Raw genomic sequence first — 15,659 nt, 5'->3', positions numbered from 1 at the left:
TGGTGTAAATAAAACACAATTCATCTCGTAGACTTGTTGCAGTTTGAACTAGTGTGAATCAGCTTGTGTTAACTTCCTAGCACATTTCCCCCTGCAGTGCCTTCATGGTAATATACTGTTGTAATACCATATGTTAGATAGAGGGACTCGTAGGAGCAGTTAATGTAGAGTCATAGAGGTCACTGTCATATGTCCCTCCCTACTGTGGATCATAATTGATTACCTTTAGCTTTGAGGATAGGACTGGATCGTTTTGAATGTTGAGAATCTTTCCATAACGGTAACAGTGAGGAAAAGTAATATACCATGTCCTTAAAAGGGACAGAGATGAGGAGTGGTGTCTGGAAGCTCAGCATTTCATTGAATCTTTTTTTTTTTAACAATCGTGATAACAGCCAGTCTGTAGTTTGTCATATTCAACATGATCTTATCCTACTTGGTGTCAAATAACACTATATCTCGACCAGAGATGTTGTAAGCTATTGAAGTGTATGTCCCCTAACATTTTATAAGGGTTAGCATATGTGGATATGTATGTGTGAGCTTTATAGCATTCTATGTAACATTTCTTGCAGAGAGCATCCTAAAAGACTCTCAGCATTGTGGAATGTGTTGCGGTAAAATGTATAGATCATCTGCACTTTTAATTACAAGTGATGTGAAGGTCACTTGTTACCAGTACAATGGGGGTGTTAGACTTGTTCCTGATTTTATGGCTGTTGTCTTCTAAATACATTTCTAAGAGAATTGCAGGCTGCAGTCGTATGGTATAATTGCCTGTGTAGCAAGTTCTTTAATGTGCGAAGTAGACTGCTTCTCAATTTTACATTTTTCAAATGTCAGTGTGAAACTTTATTTCACTATACATTTGCCTAAGTTGGCTTGTGCTGTCTGGTCTTAAATATCGTGCCCATGTTTGAAATATTGGACTAGTCTTTTTTGGCCTATGTGCTTATTTTGGAGATAACTCATGTGATAATGCAGCCTTTACATTTGCTCTACACCCCTGAGTTGTTTTGGACAGTAGTTCATTACAAAAATGTTTAACTGTAATGGGAATTGTAATGCATGTGATAATAGAGAATATTGTTTATTGTACATAGGTGTACAGTTGATCTTCACAATTTGTATTTAAAGCATGAAATATTCTTAAAAGGGAAATAAACTAATGTCCACTGAAATATATTGCCTTTTGAGAAGGAAACCAAAGATTTTGTGGCCAAACGTTATCTCCTTTATAATAATGTTCATCAGTGGAGCATAAAAAATAGGAGACAAGTGCAGAGCCAGTTGGTAAATTTGTACTACTCACATACCGTACTTGTGCAGATATTAATACAACGTAACCTTACAATAGTACATTGTCATGCCCAATACTATCACAGCTTATTAAATAGACACATTTGAAATTTGTGACATACGTCTACTGATTTACATTGTTTCTCACCTAATCACCTGCTAATAGTCGGAATTTGGCATCTCCATTATAATGCAAGCCAAAAGTGTAAGTCTGGTTTGGAATGGCGTTTTATTTCACAATGGAAGCACAAAGAGTAAGCTAAAATAGTTATGGTATATTCCTGAATTAGTCAGTCAGCGGAGAGTTAAAGTGACATTACTGGACCGTAGTTTTATGGACACAATCAATAGTTTTTTCCCTTACAGTGCTATATTTGTACCATATAGTGTCGAGGGGCCCCACGCAAACTTTTTCGTTCAAACTCATCTGTTTTGAATGCTATGGACTCTAGTGAGTAGATAATTTTGTATGGCGTAATATGTATGTCCAAAATGACAAAAACGATTGGATTTAAGTTGATGGGCTGCTCTATATAAGGGCCGTCAAAAGGGCAGCCACTTCCCCCCCCTGAGTGCAACCTCTGTGGATTTGGAAACTAGAAGTGCTCCTGAGGAGAATGGACCCCTTTTTACTGTGACACAACATATACACAATTTTGTATGGTGCAATATGTGTATGTCCAATATTAACTCTTTAAGGGGTGCAAATTGAGCAGCAACATTCCTTAGGGTGTAAACTCTGTGGATTTGGAAAATAGAAGTGCTCCTGAGTGGAATGGACCAAACGTTTATTGCGACACAACGTACAGATACTTTTGTAAGGGGAAATATGGATATGTCCAATTTGAAAAAAAAATTGGATTTATACTGAACAAAAATATAAACACAAGATCCCAGACATTTTCAATATGCACAAAAATCTTATTTCTCAAATTTTGTGAACACATGTTTACGTTTCTGTTAATGAGCATATCTCCTTTGACAAGATAAGGGGTTTGGATGTGGTTATGGAGTTGCAGGGTGGGGGATAGAATGACAGTCAAAGATAAAAGTATAAAAAATAAAACATAACAAAAAGTATGTTTGAATCACACTGAGGGGCAGTGTTTTTACATCTAATACCGGTTTGCCTGAGGCTGATGCCTTGCAGGTGTTTGTACACGTACATATACAAACACAATCAAATGCACATGCACACAGGTAAATAGTGCCATACATACACTCAAACATATTCAGTTGGCCTTGCTGTTATGATTTTTTGTTGTTTGAAATTTGTGACATAAGTCTACTGATTTACGTTGTTTCTCACCTAATCACCTGCTAATAGTCGGAATTTGGCATCTCCATTATAAGGCAAGCCAAGAGTGATATCTTTGTTGTTTTTTGCATAGTTTTCTGTTTTCCTCTTTCTTTCTTTTCTCATTTTGTTCAGTTGTTGGTGCATTGGGGGGTGATGGGGGGGGTCTCGGATGGTTGAGGGGCAGCTCTTGGTGAACTGTGAGTGGGAGCTTGGGCTGGTGGCTGATGGATCGCTGGTTCCGGTCCACGTTTTTGATCTCGTGGGAGATCTTTCGACGTGCCCTTGAGCAGGGCGTTGACCCTGGTTGCTTATGTGTGTCGCTCTGGATGGAGTCTGTTAGATGACTGTGGCAAAGGTCTTAATGATGAAATGCCTATGTATTGTTGTTGTAAATGTGAACCTAAATTAATGCCCCCATTTCAGATTACTCTGACGTTCCCAATGATTTATGAAAACTTGTTTGACGGGTCGATGTCCTCATTGTGGTTTTACAGACGTGTTTAATACGTTTTATATACACACTTTATTAGAATTGTTATGAAATGAACATTGTTATATTTGGTAACGCTTACTTATTTTCCCTCGACTCCAACACCATTCGATGCATTGAACGGGTGTGGGTGTCTACATAAGGGTGCTAATTTTAAAAAACTCACAAAAGCCTTGGGGTCGATACATAAGGCGTTTAAAGAGCAGTGTGCGGGTTTCTTCTTATTTCTAATCTTATTCACCTATTACCATGCACCTGCAAAAAAATATAGCTCAGATGTGCGAGTGCCTATTATCATTATCTCTGGTAGTTTATTTTATTTATAATTTGTTGATGAGTTACAAGATTATGTCGAGATGCATCGATTCCAAGAATGGCAGAGGATCTTACGACTAGTTCAACTGGCTAGCTAACTATAGCTAACGTTAGCAAGCGTACGTCCAGCTCAGAATGGCCAGTGGGTGCAGTGATTGTTCGGCGGGGACATCAGCTTGCTAGTAGCGTCTGTAACAACTCAATGTATATTGAGCTGTTACATTTTATCATCTAGCTGTTGCAATGAAATTGGTTTCAAATCTGTTGCAATTATGTGACCAGGAAGCTATCTAGGAATGTTAATTTGTAACCGCGCGCGCACCAATCGGACTTTGAAGTTCGCTGACTAAATCAAATCAGTTTATTGGTTGCGTACGCAAAATCAATCAAATGTATTTATCAAGCCCTATTTATATCAGCAGGTGTCACGAAGTGCTGTACAGAAACCCAGCCTAAACCCCAAACAGTAAGCAATGCAGATGTAGAAGCACGGTGCAGCGAAATGCTTATGTTTCTAGCTCCAACAATGCAGCAATATCTATCAATTCAACAACAATACACACAGCCCCCCCAGAAAAACTTTGTGTCTTCTAACATGATGGTAAACTGCGCGTTATGGTGTGTTCAAGACAACTTGAAACTGTGAAAAATACGAGGTAAAATAATGACGACATTGATCTTCAGGTCGAAGCTCAAGAAAGAGGTCCGAGATGGAATTTCGAGTTAGATGACCGTTCAAAACTATCTTCCCCAGCTCGTTTTTTTTCCAGATTTCCAGTCGTCTTGAATACTCTGTAGTCGGAGATTTCCGAGTTCCAAGTTGTTTTGAACGCGGCATTCGTGCTGGTGTGTGTGTGTGTGTGTGTGTGTAAAGGGGAGGGACTTAATACAGGACGCTATTTAGAGCGAGATTGAACGGTGTTTATGCATTCATTTTAGAGATAGATAAATTAGAGTCTACTTCGGAGCGTCAATCCAGATTGACAGTGTTATCGGTTTCCTCTTTCCCTTGGATAACGTCGGAGACCAATCCGCTAGACAGGTTACTCACTTGTTCTTGCTAGACCTACTTTGATCTTTTGCTGTATAACTACTGTATTTAATTCCTGTAATATGCTATAACTAAATACAATTTAAATACGGCATAACAATTTTGTATAATTGTAATACATTGCCTGTTTTATGAATGCCTTACATAGCACAATTGTATTGTATGCTGAATTGTGTTTAGAAGTTAGAATGGTCATACTGTCTGTGTACAGGCTCCAGAGCAGAGGCCTCTCTAACTCCAACCACCCCATAAGTCACCCTGATATGGATGGAACCAACCAACCAGCTGAGGTAAACATCATGCCAACATCATGCCACATAAAAAAGTACATGGCAATGAAATGAAAATATTGCAAGCACTTGTGTGTTTTCAGGTTAATCAACAGTCTCCTGCCGGGCAGCAGGCCATGGGGGGAGATGTTGAGGAGAGCAACAGCAGTGGGAATAGCCAGAACCCTGGAGAGAGAAAAGGTGAGACAATTTAGTCTAGGGTTTAACACCCACTGCCACTAAAGATAACTCATAGCTTTCATCCATGTTCTGGAGTCTGATGTCTGTATTGCAACATATTAATAAAATAATGAGCATGCTGAAAAATATCTATTTGACAAAGGATCTCAAATTGATCTCACATTTTTGAACACTGCTCATGTTTGGTTCCCATGTTGTCCTCACATATAGTCTATGGTTGTGCTCTAGCCCAAATGCCACCGCTGAAGCCTCCCTCCATGTGGACCTCCATGGCGATGAAGGAGCTCAAGTCCAAGCTGCGACTGGAGAAGGACCGTGTGGTGACAGTGAAACGAGGAAACATTTTGACAGTGCATGTGCCCACCGTTCCTGAGGGAAAGCAAGTGTGCTGGGAGTTTGCCACAGATAGCTATGACATAGCCTTTGGAATCTCCTTTGACTGGAACCCTGTCACCAGCCAGGCCATCACGGTCCACATTAGTGAATCCAGCGATGACGAAGAGGAGGAAAATCAGCTAGAAGGTCAGTAGGCACCTCTTTTGGTTTGAAATTTTAGTTCCAAACTAATTTAATATGAAATAATCTCAATTTTATTTGAAAAGATTTGAATATCTCTAATAATAACTTATCTTTAAATTAGTTGAGGTTGTAATTGTCTTGAAGGCCATATGTGTTGTCTCATGCAGGACTTATCAACCCAGGGGATGTTGAGAAGGGTTCTAAATCATTGGCCAACTCCAACATAGGGGAAATCTTACCTGTGTATCGTCTGGACAGTCACATGGCAGTGCAAGGTGGCAGTCACGAGTATCCAGGCGAAGGCACTTACCTTCTGAAGTTTAATAACTCCTACTCACTATGGCGAAATAAGACTCTGTACTACAGAGTGTATTACAGTGCCTGAGGAACTGTAACTGTCAGCTTTTGCATATGACTGTATGACTTACTAGAATTACTTATTTTTGATTCAATATTTTTGATTCCATAGAACATGTTATGGTTAATTATAAGTGCATAGATTTTTCATCACAATCAGCGGATGTTGCTCACTCCTAGTCTACACTTAAAATCTAAGAGGACCAGAGAATTATGAAGTGGGACATTTTGCTCATATGTTTTACTGTGTTTATAGAGAAAGATTTGACGTAGCCTTGTGTTTGTGCCATGTTCTGTTTAAAAGGTATGTGCAGTGAGTTAAGGCAAATTGACCATATTTTAAAGAGATATATATATAGTATATGTACAGTACCAGTCAAAAGTTTGGACACAACTACTCATTCAAGGGTTTTTCTTTATTTTTTACAATTTTCTACATTGTAGAATGTCTCTACACCTGGAATGCTTTTCCAACAGTCTTGAAGGAGTTCCCACATATGCTGGGCACTTGTTGGCTGCTGTTCCTTCACTCTGTGGTCCAACTCATTCCAAATTATCTCAATTGTTGTTGAGGTCAGGTGATTGTGGAGGACAGGTCATCTGATGCAGCACTCCATCACTCTCCTTCTTGGCCAAACAGCCCTTACACAGCCTGGAGGTGTGTTGGGTCATTGTCCAGTTGAAAAACAAATGATAGTCCCACTAAGCGCAAACCAGATGGGATGTTGTATCGCTGCAGAATGCTGTGGTTGCCATGCTGGTTAAGTGTGCCTTGAATTCTAAATCAATCGTTGAGTGTCACCAGCAAAGCACCCCCACACCACCTCCTCCATGCTTCACAGTGGGAAGCACACATGCGGAGATCATCCGTTCACTTACTCTGCATCTCACAAAGACACGGTGGTTGGAACCAAAAATCTCAAATATGGACAGATCTCCACTGGTCTAATGTCCATTGCTCGTGTTTCTTGGCCCAAGCAAGTCTCTTCTTCTTATTGGAGTTCTTTAGTAGTAGTTTCTTTGCAGCAATTTGACCACGAAGGCCTGATTTACACAGTCTCCTCTGAACAGTTGATGTTTAGATGTTTCTGTTACTTGAACTCTGTGAAGCATTTATTTAGACTGCAATTTCTTAGGCTGGTAACTCTAAAGAAATTATCCTCTGCAGCAGAGGTAACTCTGGGTCTTCCTTTCCTGTGGCGGTCCTCATGAGAGCCAGTTTCATCATAGCGCTTGATTGTTTTTACGACGGCACTTGAAAAAACTGCATTGACTGACCTTCATGTCTTAAAGTAATGATGTACTGTCGTTTCTCTTTGCTTATTTGAGCTGGTCTTGCCATAGTATGGACTTGGTCTTTCACCAAATAGGGCTATCTTCTGTATACTACCCCTATCTTGTCACAACACAACTGATTGGCTCAAACGCAATAAGAAGGAAAGAAATTCCACAAATTAACTTTTAACAAGGCACACCTGTTAATTGAAATACATTCCAGGAGACCTTATGAAGCTGGTTGAGAGAATGCAGAGTGTGCAAAGCTGTCATCAAGGCAAAGGATGGCTACTATGAAGAATCTCACATTTTTTAAAACATTTTTTTGGTTACTACATGATTCCATATATGTTATTTCATAGTTTTGATGTCCTCACTAATTTTCTACAATGTAGGAAATAGTCAAAATAAAGAAAAACCCTGGAATGAGTAAGTGTGTCCAAACCTGACTGGTAATGTATATTAATCAGACACAACATTTCTTTGGTGGCAGCAATTAGGGAACACTGATAGAAAGATGATTGCTAGGTGGAAAGCTTAATCGGGAGAGGTTGCTCCAAAGAACTGTAAATTGTTTTATTTTTTGCTTCATATATGTCACTTTTTTCCCTTTAAAAATGTTTTTGTTTTACTTATTGTATGATAATCCAAATGCAGTTAAACAAATATTCTGCACAACAATTCAATAGTTTTTTTGCATACTGTGATTGGAATGAGTGATTGTCAATGAAAGAATATTGAATGTTGCTCAGAATCCAATGATAAAGCAAATGGTCACCGTCTGTCTTTATGACACAAATAAAAGCCATGCCCTATCACAAAAAGCTTTTATGTAATATTGGTTCAATATTTACATTGCCAAGTCCCTATTTAGTTTGCTGGTTGTCAGACGGTGGGTTGGTCTTTGTGGACAATAGCATGAGACTATTATAAATACTAACAGATTCAATCTATTTCTATACTGAACAAAAATATGAACGCAACATGCAACAATTTCAAAGGTCTTACTAAGTTACAGTTCATAGAAGGAAATCAGTCAAATGAAATACATTCATTGGGCCCTAATCTATGGATTTCACATGACTGGGCAGGGCATTGCCCCCCCCACTTGGGAGCCAGGCCCAGCCAATCAGAATGAGTTATTACCCATAAAAGGGCTTTATTACAGACAGAAATACTCCTCAGGATCCCCCCCCTCCCTCCCTCCTCAGACAATCCCATAGGTGAGGCTGCCTGATGGCGTGGTTACACGTGGTCTGCGGTTATGAGGCCGGTTGGACGTACTGCCAAATACTCTAAAGTGACGTTGGAGACAGGTTATCGTAGAGAAATTCATATTAAATTATCTGGCAACAGCTCTCTTGGACATTCCTGCAGTCAGCATGGCAATTGCACGCTCCTTCAACTTGAGACGTTTTTGGCATTGTGTTGAGTGACTGCAAATTTTAGTTGCCTTTTATTGTCCCCAGCACAAGGTGCACCTCTGTAATGATCATGCTGCTTAATAAGGTTCTTTGATATGCCACACCTGTCAGGTGGATGGATTATCTTGGCAAAGGATAAATGCTCACTAACAGGGATGTAAACCAATTTGTGCACAGCATTTGAGAGAAATAAGCTTTTTGTGAGTATGGAAAATGTCTGGAATCGTTTATTTCAGCTCATGAAACATGGCACCAAAACTTTAGATGTTGCGTTTATTTTTTGTTCAGTATAAAATTATGATTTGGATAGTCCCTTTAAAGTACAATTTTATGCACATATCTCTGTAAAATAAGATAATTTGTATTGTGTGTGTCTTTTCTGTGTTGTAGCTCTGTATGCACCTAATCATGTTCACAATTTATTTTAGCCGCCCATACGTGGTTCCAAAAAATTATGTTTGTACCTCATCCATCTGTGTTGTGCATGTTTCCAAAGGTACTGTATCATATGAATTGTGCTGTTAAAATATAAGGAACTGAAAATAAGTATCCCATGGTTGCTGTGCTTTGTACTGCATGCACTTCTGTTTCTTATAAGCTTTCCTTTTAAAAATAAATCACAATAAATAAGAAAGATTGTCATTTGCATTGAATTATGTTTTTTAAAACATTTTCTACAGCTCATTTGCTTTATGTTCCCATTAAGAAGTAAAGTATAGAGAGCTTGGTCTCGGCCAATGATTATCTTTCAAGATCAATTAAGGATTTTTGGGTCATATATACAGTACTAGTCAAAGGTTTGGGCACACCCACTCATTCAAGGGTTTTTCTTTAACTGCAGAGTGAAGGAAAAGCAGCTAACAAGTGCTCAGAATATGTGGGATCGCTTTCAAGACTGTTGGAAAAGCATTCCAGGTGAAACTGGTTGAGAGAATGTCAAGAGTGTTTAAAGCTGTCAAGGCGAAGGGTGGCTATTTTGAAGAAACTCAAATATAAAATAGATTTTGATTTGTTTAACACTTTTTGGTTACTACACGATTCCATATGTGTTGTTTCATAGTTGTCATGTCTTCACTATTGTTCTACAATGTAGAAAATAGTCAAACATATAGAAAAACCCTGGAATGAGTAAGTGTGTCCAAACTTTTGACTGGTAATATATATATTGATTAAACTAATGTCTGGTTCTATGTAAATGCATTGGTGTGTTAATCTGAGTGCTACATAACCCTCAACTGAAAGCATATATTTAGTAGGTTTGGAGAATAGAAGTAATATCCTTGGTCATCCAACGTAATTCTGTCTAATTTAAAATATATATTTTTTATTTATTTCATCTTTATTTAATAACCAGGTAAGCTAGTTGAGAACAAGTTCTCATTTACAACTGCGACCTGGCCAAGATAAAGCAAAGCAGTGTGACACAAACAACAACACAGAGTTACACATGGAATAAACAAGCGTACAGTCAATAGCACAATAGAAAAAAAAGAAAGTCTATATACAGTGTGTACAAACGGCATGAGGAGGTAAGGCAATAAATAGGCCGTAGTAGCGAAGTAATTACAGTTTAGCAAATTAACACCGGAGTGATAGATGAGCAGATGATGATGTGCAAGTAGAAATCACTACTCTGGACGGTTCTGACTTAGAATATGTGGACAACTACAAATACCTAGGTGTCGAGCTAGACTGTAAACTCTCCTTCCAGACTCACACTAAGCATCTCCAATCCAAAATTAAATCTAGAATCGGCTTCCTATTTTGCAACAAAGCATCCTTCACTCATGCTGTCAAACATACCCTCGTAAAACTGACCATCCTACCGATCCTTGACTTCGGCGATGTCATCTATAAAATAGCCTCCGACACTCTATTCAACAAATTGGATGCAGTCTATCACAGTGCCATCTGTTTTGTCACCAAAGCCCCATATATGACCCACCACTGTAACCTGTACTCTCTCGTTCGCTGGCCATCGCTTCATATTCGTCGCAAAATCCACTGGCTCCAGGTCATCTACAAGTCTCTGCTAGGTAACGCCTCACCTTATCTCAGCTCACTGGTAACCATAGCAGCACCCATCCGTAGCACGCGCTCCAGCAGGTATATCTCACTGGTCACCCCCAAAGCCAATTCATCCTTTGGCTGCCTTTCCTTCCAGTCCTCTGCTGCCAATGACTGGAACGAACTGCAAAAATCACTGAAGCTGGAGAACAATATCTCCCTGACTAGCTTTAAGCACCAGCTGTCAGAGCAGCTCACAGATCACTGTACCTGTACATAGCCCATCTGTAAACAGCCCATCCAACTACCTCATCCCCATACTGTATTTATTTATTTATCTTAATCCTTTACACCCCAGTATCTCTACTTGCACATTAATCTTCTGCACATCTACCATTCCAGTGTTTAATTGCTATATTGTAATTACTTCACCACCATGGCCTATTTATTGCCTTACCTCCCTTATCTCACCTAATTTGTACTCACTGTATATAAATTTTATTTTATTTATTTATTTTCTACTGTATTATTGACTGTATGTTTGTTTATTCCATGTGTAACTCTGTGTTGTTTTATGTGTCGAACTGCTGTGTTTTATCTTGGCCAGGTCGCAGTTGTAAACGAGAACTTGTTCTCAACTAGCCTACCTGGTTAAATAAAGGTGAAATAATAAAAAATAAAATAATATTGCCTTCATATTAGGACATGCAACCTGTAGAGTCTCACAGAGATAGTTTCATGCATGTAGGACCATAGCAACAGACCTTGGCACTCTACATGTCCTCCGGCTGACTCCTCTGAAAAGGGGACACACCCCTGTTCTGGAAAAAACCCAAGAGGTGTAATCAGGTCTAATGGTGTCTAATGACCCAGAGCACAAAACTAGTGCACTAGTTTTGCTGGCTCCTTCTGAAATAAGTAATTGCCACATATGTACTGAAAAATTCACAATAACCCCTACCTACATGTACATTTTACCTCAATTACATCCACTAACCTGTACCCCCACACATTGACTCGGTACCGGTACCCTCTGTACATAGCCTCGTTATTGTTATTTTATTGTGTTACTTTTTGTCTTACCTAAAAAAAAAAAAGTATTTTTTTAGCAAATATTTTCTTTCTTTAAAAATGTTTTTGCATTGTTGGTTAAAAGGCCTTGTAAGAAAGCATTTCACTGTAAGGTCTACTACCTGTTTTATTAGACGCATGTGACAAATATAATCAGATTTTATTTTGCTTTGTTATCCTGCAACTGCTCAAATCACAGAATCAGTTGGATAAACTGAATTGTTTAACTCATTCTGAAGATTGAGACCATTACATAAATGCTATAGGATTTGATCATTAGAGCTGACCTATCTCACACATACAGTTTAAGGCCTATGCTCTTATGGGATTTTGTCCCATGATTCTCCATTAAGAACAATCATGAGGGAGTTGATGTAAGTATAACACAGCTGATGAAACATCCATCAACAGTTTTATTTTGAGCTGTTCCAAAAAGTAATGAGATGAGGATAGAACGAGGTCACACGACAGCAGGGTAAAGTCGGCCCGCATGAATGGTGAGGATTTGGACTGGGTTGAGACTAAACTGACCCTAGATCTGTGCACACTGCAACCCAATAGAGCAGATAACAGGTGCGCAGTTTATAAATTGCACGCCACTTTCACTTGCATTGGCGAGCGATTTGTCCTGGTAATATTGGGATAATCTTCGTTAACGCAAATCTGCAATTTTGCTGATTCACTTCAGAGGAAATCAACATGGGACGGTTACATTTTTTCGTCCTCTGGTCGTTAAACGATGCACCCCGTCAGTTTATCAGGTAGTTATCAGGTATTTCGTTGTTAAAATGTTGAAAGTGGGCACGCAGCAACTCCCAATTTGAGCCATCGTTATTCATTACAGAAATGCCAAATCTTCATCCTTGTAGTTCACAGCATAAATGTTTGTCCGTAATTATTGCAGCAAATCCAATCGCCAGTGCCACCAAGTCCATGTTCCATTGCCACTGCCCAAACAACTTGTTGTATTCAGTCTTGGGGAATGGCGGTTCTTATCAAGCGAGACAACCATTTCAGTTGATGTTCTGGTTAGCCAGGACGTGAAACCGCAGAGGATTGGTACATTGTCAGACCAAACAAGGTACATTAGGCCTACATGCGTTCTAATTAATAACAATTGCAAATATGCATACAAGGTCTATATTGCTTGTTTTAAAGGTGCTTGACTTGGGAGGGAGATTGGAATGCTGACCTTGTCCAAGAGGCAACAGAGAAAGGGAGGAGAGGAGTATATGGGAAGGTTTTGCTCACTGTTTGTGGAGAGGTATGGTTTCAAGTGTTTTTTTATTCTGTACATTTTCAATGTTATTGTGACAAGTGACACTTTGTTGTGACATCTCACATTATAAATTAAATACTGACCAGATACTACATTCGTCTTTGCAAAGGATTCTGGAAAGATTAATAACAGCCTACATAATGCACCAGTGTCTTAAATTGTTATTTAATTCTTTCCTCGAAAAGAATGAAGCCAGTTTCATCAGGAATACTCCACGTGTGCCAAGAAAACATTCCAGCCCATTCGAGCACAACAGCAATCTCTCCCATACTCTGCTCAACACCTCTGGGAGTCAGAGGGTAAATTGCAGGGTTATCCACTAGTTAGTAGACCTGTCACTACAGTCTTGATTTTGAGGCATTTTTCTGGTCTACACTGGCATTCAAATTGTAGTTCAGTGAGACAGAAATCAAATGTGTCACTCTTTGCAGATTTCAACCCCCAACTCATCACATCTAGGAGACAGCATTTGCTATGCCGAACTCAAAGTTAACAAGACAGAAATTGATGATTCCACTTTATCTGATAAACCCTGTATTTCGCTTACGGTAGGGCTCATGCTTGAATAAGAAACTTTCCAAGTAGGGAGTGGTGTGGCGAGAGAAATTGAACCTGACTTTTTAATCTTAATGATATTTGAAGGATAAGATCCCCAGACGGACGGTGATTGGGAAGAGGGGTCGCATCGCATGGAGCCCTGAAATTATTCCTCAGGAGGATACTGGTCGAGCATCTAGCCCCAAAAAAATAAAGCTATCTAGAGAGAACAGTGTTGAGAAGACTGGAATGAAGAAGACCAACTGCAGAGCAGGTTACAGAATTCACCATGAAATTATTTGTTTATTTCAAATAGCAGCTATTCTGCTGAATGAAAAACATTAAGGATATTTTGTTATTTTGATATTTCAGTTTGCCCATCAAAGCGCTGGAGCCACACCATGTGTCTGAGTGATCCTGAGACGGCCATTGTCATTGGAGGAGAAGCTTCTGACCAGACTCACTGCGAGGACTCCCTATGGAAACTGGAAATAGGTGAGATGAGTTGCCCATTTTAATAACGTATAGAACAATTTGGAGCCAAAATGTAAATATCTGTTACCTGGCATCTTGAAATGCCCAGCACACATTTAATTGATCTAATTGATTGTCAACATTATCTTCTCAAGACAACGATTTTTGGTTCCCAATGAACTCCCCCACCTCTGGACCTGTCCCACCGTGTGCCCATGGCCACTCTGCAACCTATGACCCTGATTCCAAGGTCGTCTACGTGTACGGAGGCCTGAGAGAGGGCCAGCGCTACAGCGACCTCTATATCCTCAACACTCTAACCTGGAAGTGGAAGCTTGTCACAGTGAGTGTCCTGTCCAGAGCCACTTGTCACTTTATAGTTTAATTGACCTTAAGGACCTTCAAATGAAACGTTTGATTTTCTCTCTTGTGGAAATTCTTCCTCTAGGCAAGAGGTGATATCCCCATGTTGGCCTACCACTCTGCAACTATCTATAAGAAAGAGCTCTTTGTTTTTGGGGGGGTTCACCCAAGCCGCTGTCCTGGAGGCAAGGTCTGCAGTAATGCTCTGTACATTTTTAACCCAGAGTTTGAGCTCTGGTACCAACCCATCGTCGAGGGGGACCGACCTCTACCTAGGTTTGGGTCAGTGTTCCTTGATTTATATTTCTGTAGACAAGGCATTGGGCTATTAGAATATTTCACTTACTGTATCTAACCATTACAGGACCACCGTGCTTATTTAATAAACACATTGTGTTTACATTACAGGCACACAACCACACTTTTGTCCAACCAGTTGCTAATTTTTGGTGGCAGGAAGACTGCAACCTACCTAAACGACCTCCACATTTTGGATCTCGGTAAGGCACTGACAGTGGTAATGTGGAGTACTCTATATAAAAAGCTAGTTGCCATGATCTTCAAATGTAATTTTCTTAATTTTTGACAAAAGGCTTCATGGAGTACACAGCTGTGAAATATGAGAACATGCCACCACTGCCTCGAGGGTGAGAACATATACAAATCAAACCTTGTCAAATGTGAACACAATGCCCATCTGACATTTTTCGTATTTCATATATCTAGGACATCAAGTACTTGCCGTGATGAAAAATGTCTATATTGCCACACAGACCAATATTGCGACCATTTAATTCTATGCAATTTGTTTAATCTGATATTTATTGCTTAGTATCTGTAAACAACAAGGATGTATATTGGTGTAGAAATTCCTTTTTACTAAGTTAACGTTGCCCTATCATCATTGTGGTCAGATATCATGCAGCACTGCCAGTATCCGACAACAGGATGCTGGTCAGTGGCGGTTGCAGTGCTGTTGGAGCCCTGCAGGACGTTCATATCTTCAACACGGGTGAGTACACACTCACCAATGCCTATCATTTTTTTTTTTCAAGAAAGTTGATGGTAATCCAGCCTCTTTCATTTGCTCTGAATAAAAATGCCTGTCTTGGTTCTTTTCAGACACCAGCATGTGGCATTCAGTGGTCTCCCCTCTGCTCTGCGCCAGGCCTCGTGCCGGACACAGTGTGATCAATCTGGGAGGCTCTGTCATCTCAGATGCTGATAAACAGAAGAAGGGGGAGTATGCCAACATCCACTGCACCCTCTTGGTGTTTGGGGGCTCTGACTGCGCTGGGACCTTCTACAATAACACAGTGAAGTGCACAGTGGAGATCCCTGTAGAATAAGAGACTGGATCTTAGGGGGAGATGATAACGACCTTATTGGGAAATAAGGAAAATAAATGGACTTTTTATCCCTGTATCT

General features: G+C 39.7%; 2 protein-coding genes across 4 annotated transcripts; both read left to right on the top strand.

Annotated features, from left to right (window-relative positions):
* The first annotated feature begins 2,420 nt into the window (after positions 1–2,420).
* On the top strand, positions 2,421–6,217 carry tmed8 (transmembrane p24 trafficking protein 8). Of its 2 annotated transcripts, none has more exons than XM_024430711.2 (5): positions 2,421–4,446; positions 4,667–4,745; positions 4,829–4,925; positions 5,154–5,447; positions 5,612–6,217. In XM_024430711.2, the coding sequence occupies exons 2-5, from the start codon at positions 4,719–4,721 to the stop codon at positions 5,827–5,829; spliced, it is 636 nt and encodes a 211-aa protein (XP_024286479.1). In that variant the 5' UTR covers positions 2,421–4,446; positions 4,667–4,718; the 3' UTR covers positions 5,830–6,217. The 2 variants fall into 2 exon arrangements, with proteins under 2 accessions (XP_024286479.1, XP_024286478.1); XM_024430710.2 differs by having other exon boundaries at positions 5,136–5,447.
* A 5,830-nt stretch (positions 6,218–12,047) lies between these two features.
* zgc:163014 (uncharacterized protein LOC100038766 homolog) lies at positions 12,048–15,656 on the top strand. Of its 2 annotated transcripts, XM_024430712.2 has the most exons (13): positions 12,050–12,339; positions 12,483–12,659; positions 12,737–12,842; positions 13,043–13,156; positions 13,289–13,405; positions 13,500–13,668; positions 13,767–13,889; positions 14,024–14,211; positions 14,317–14,513; positions 14,640–14,731; positions 14,824–14,878; positions 15,146–15,243; positions 15,354–15,656. In XM_024430712.2, exons 1-13 carry the CDS (start codon positions 12,278–12,280, stop codon positions 15,578–15,580), a joined length of 1,725 nt encoding a protein of 574 aa, XP_024286480.1. In that variant the 5' UTR covers positions 12,050–12,277; the 3' UTR covers positions 15,581–15,656. The 2 variants fall into 2 exon arrangements, with proteins under 2 accessions (XP_024286481.1, XP_024286480.1); XM_024430713.2 differs by lacking the exon at positions 13,289–13,405 and having other exon boundaries at positions 12,048–12,339.
* The last annotated feature ends 3 nt before the right edge of the window (positions 15,657–15,659 follow it).

This window comes from Oncorhynchus tshawytscha, linkage group LG08 (genome assembly GCF_018296145.1).
Source record: "Oncorhynchus tshawytscha isolate Ot180627B linkage group LG08, Otsh_v2.0, whole genome shotgun sequence".
NCBI lineage: Eukaryota > Metazoa > Chordata > Actinopteri > Salmoniformes > Salmonidae > Oncorhynchus > Oncorhynchus tshawytscha.
The sequence above is the reverse complement of the archived record's forward strand: the minus strand, read 5'-3'. Positions and strand labels throughout refer to the sequence as shown.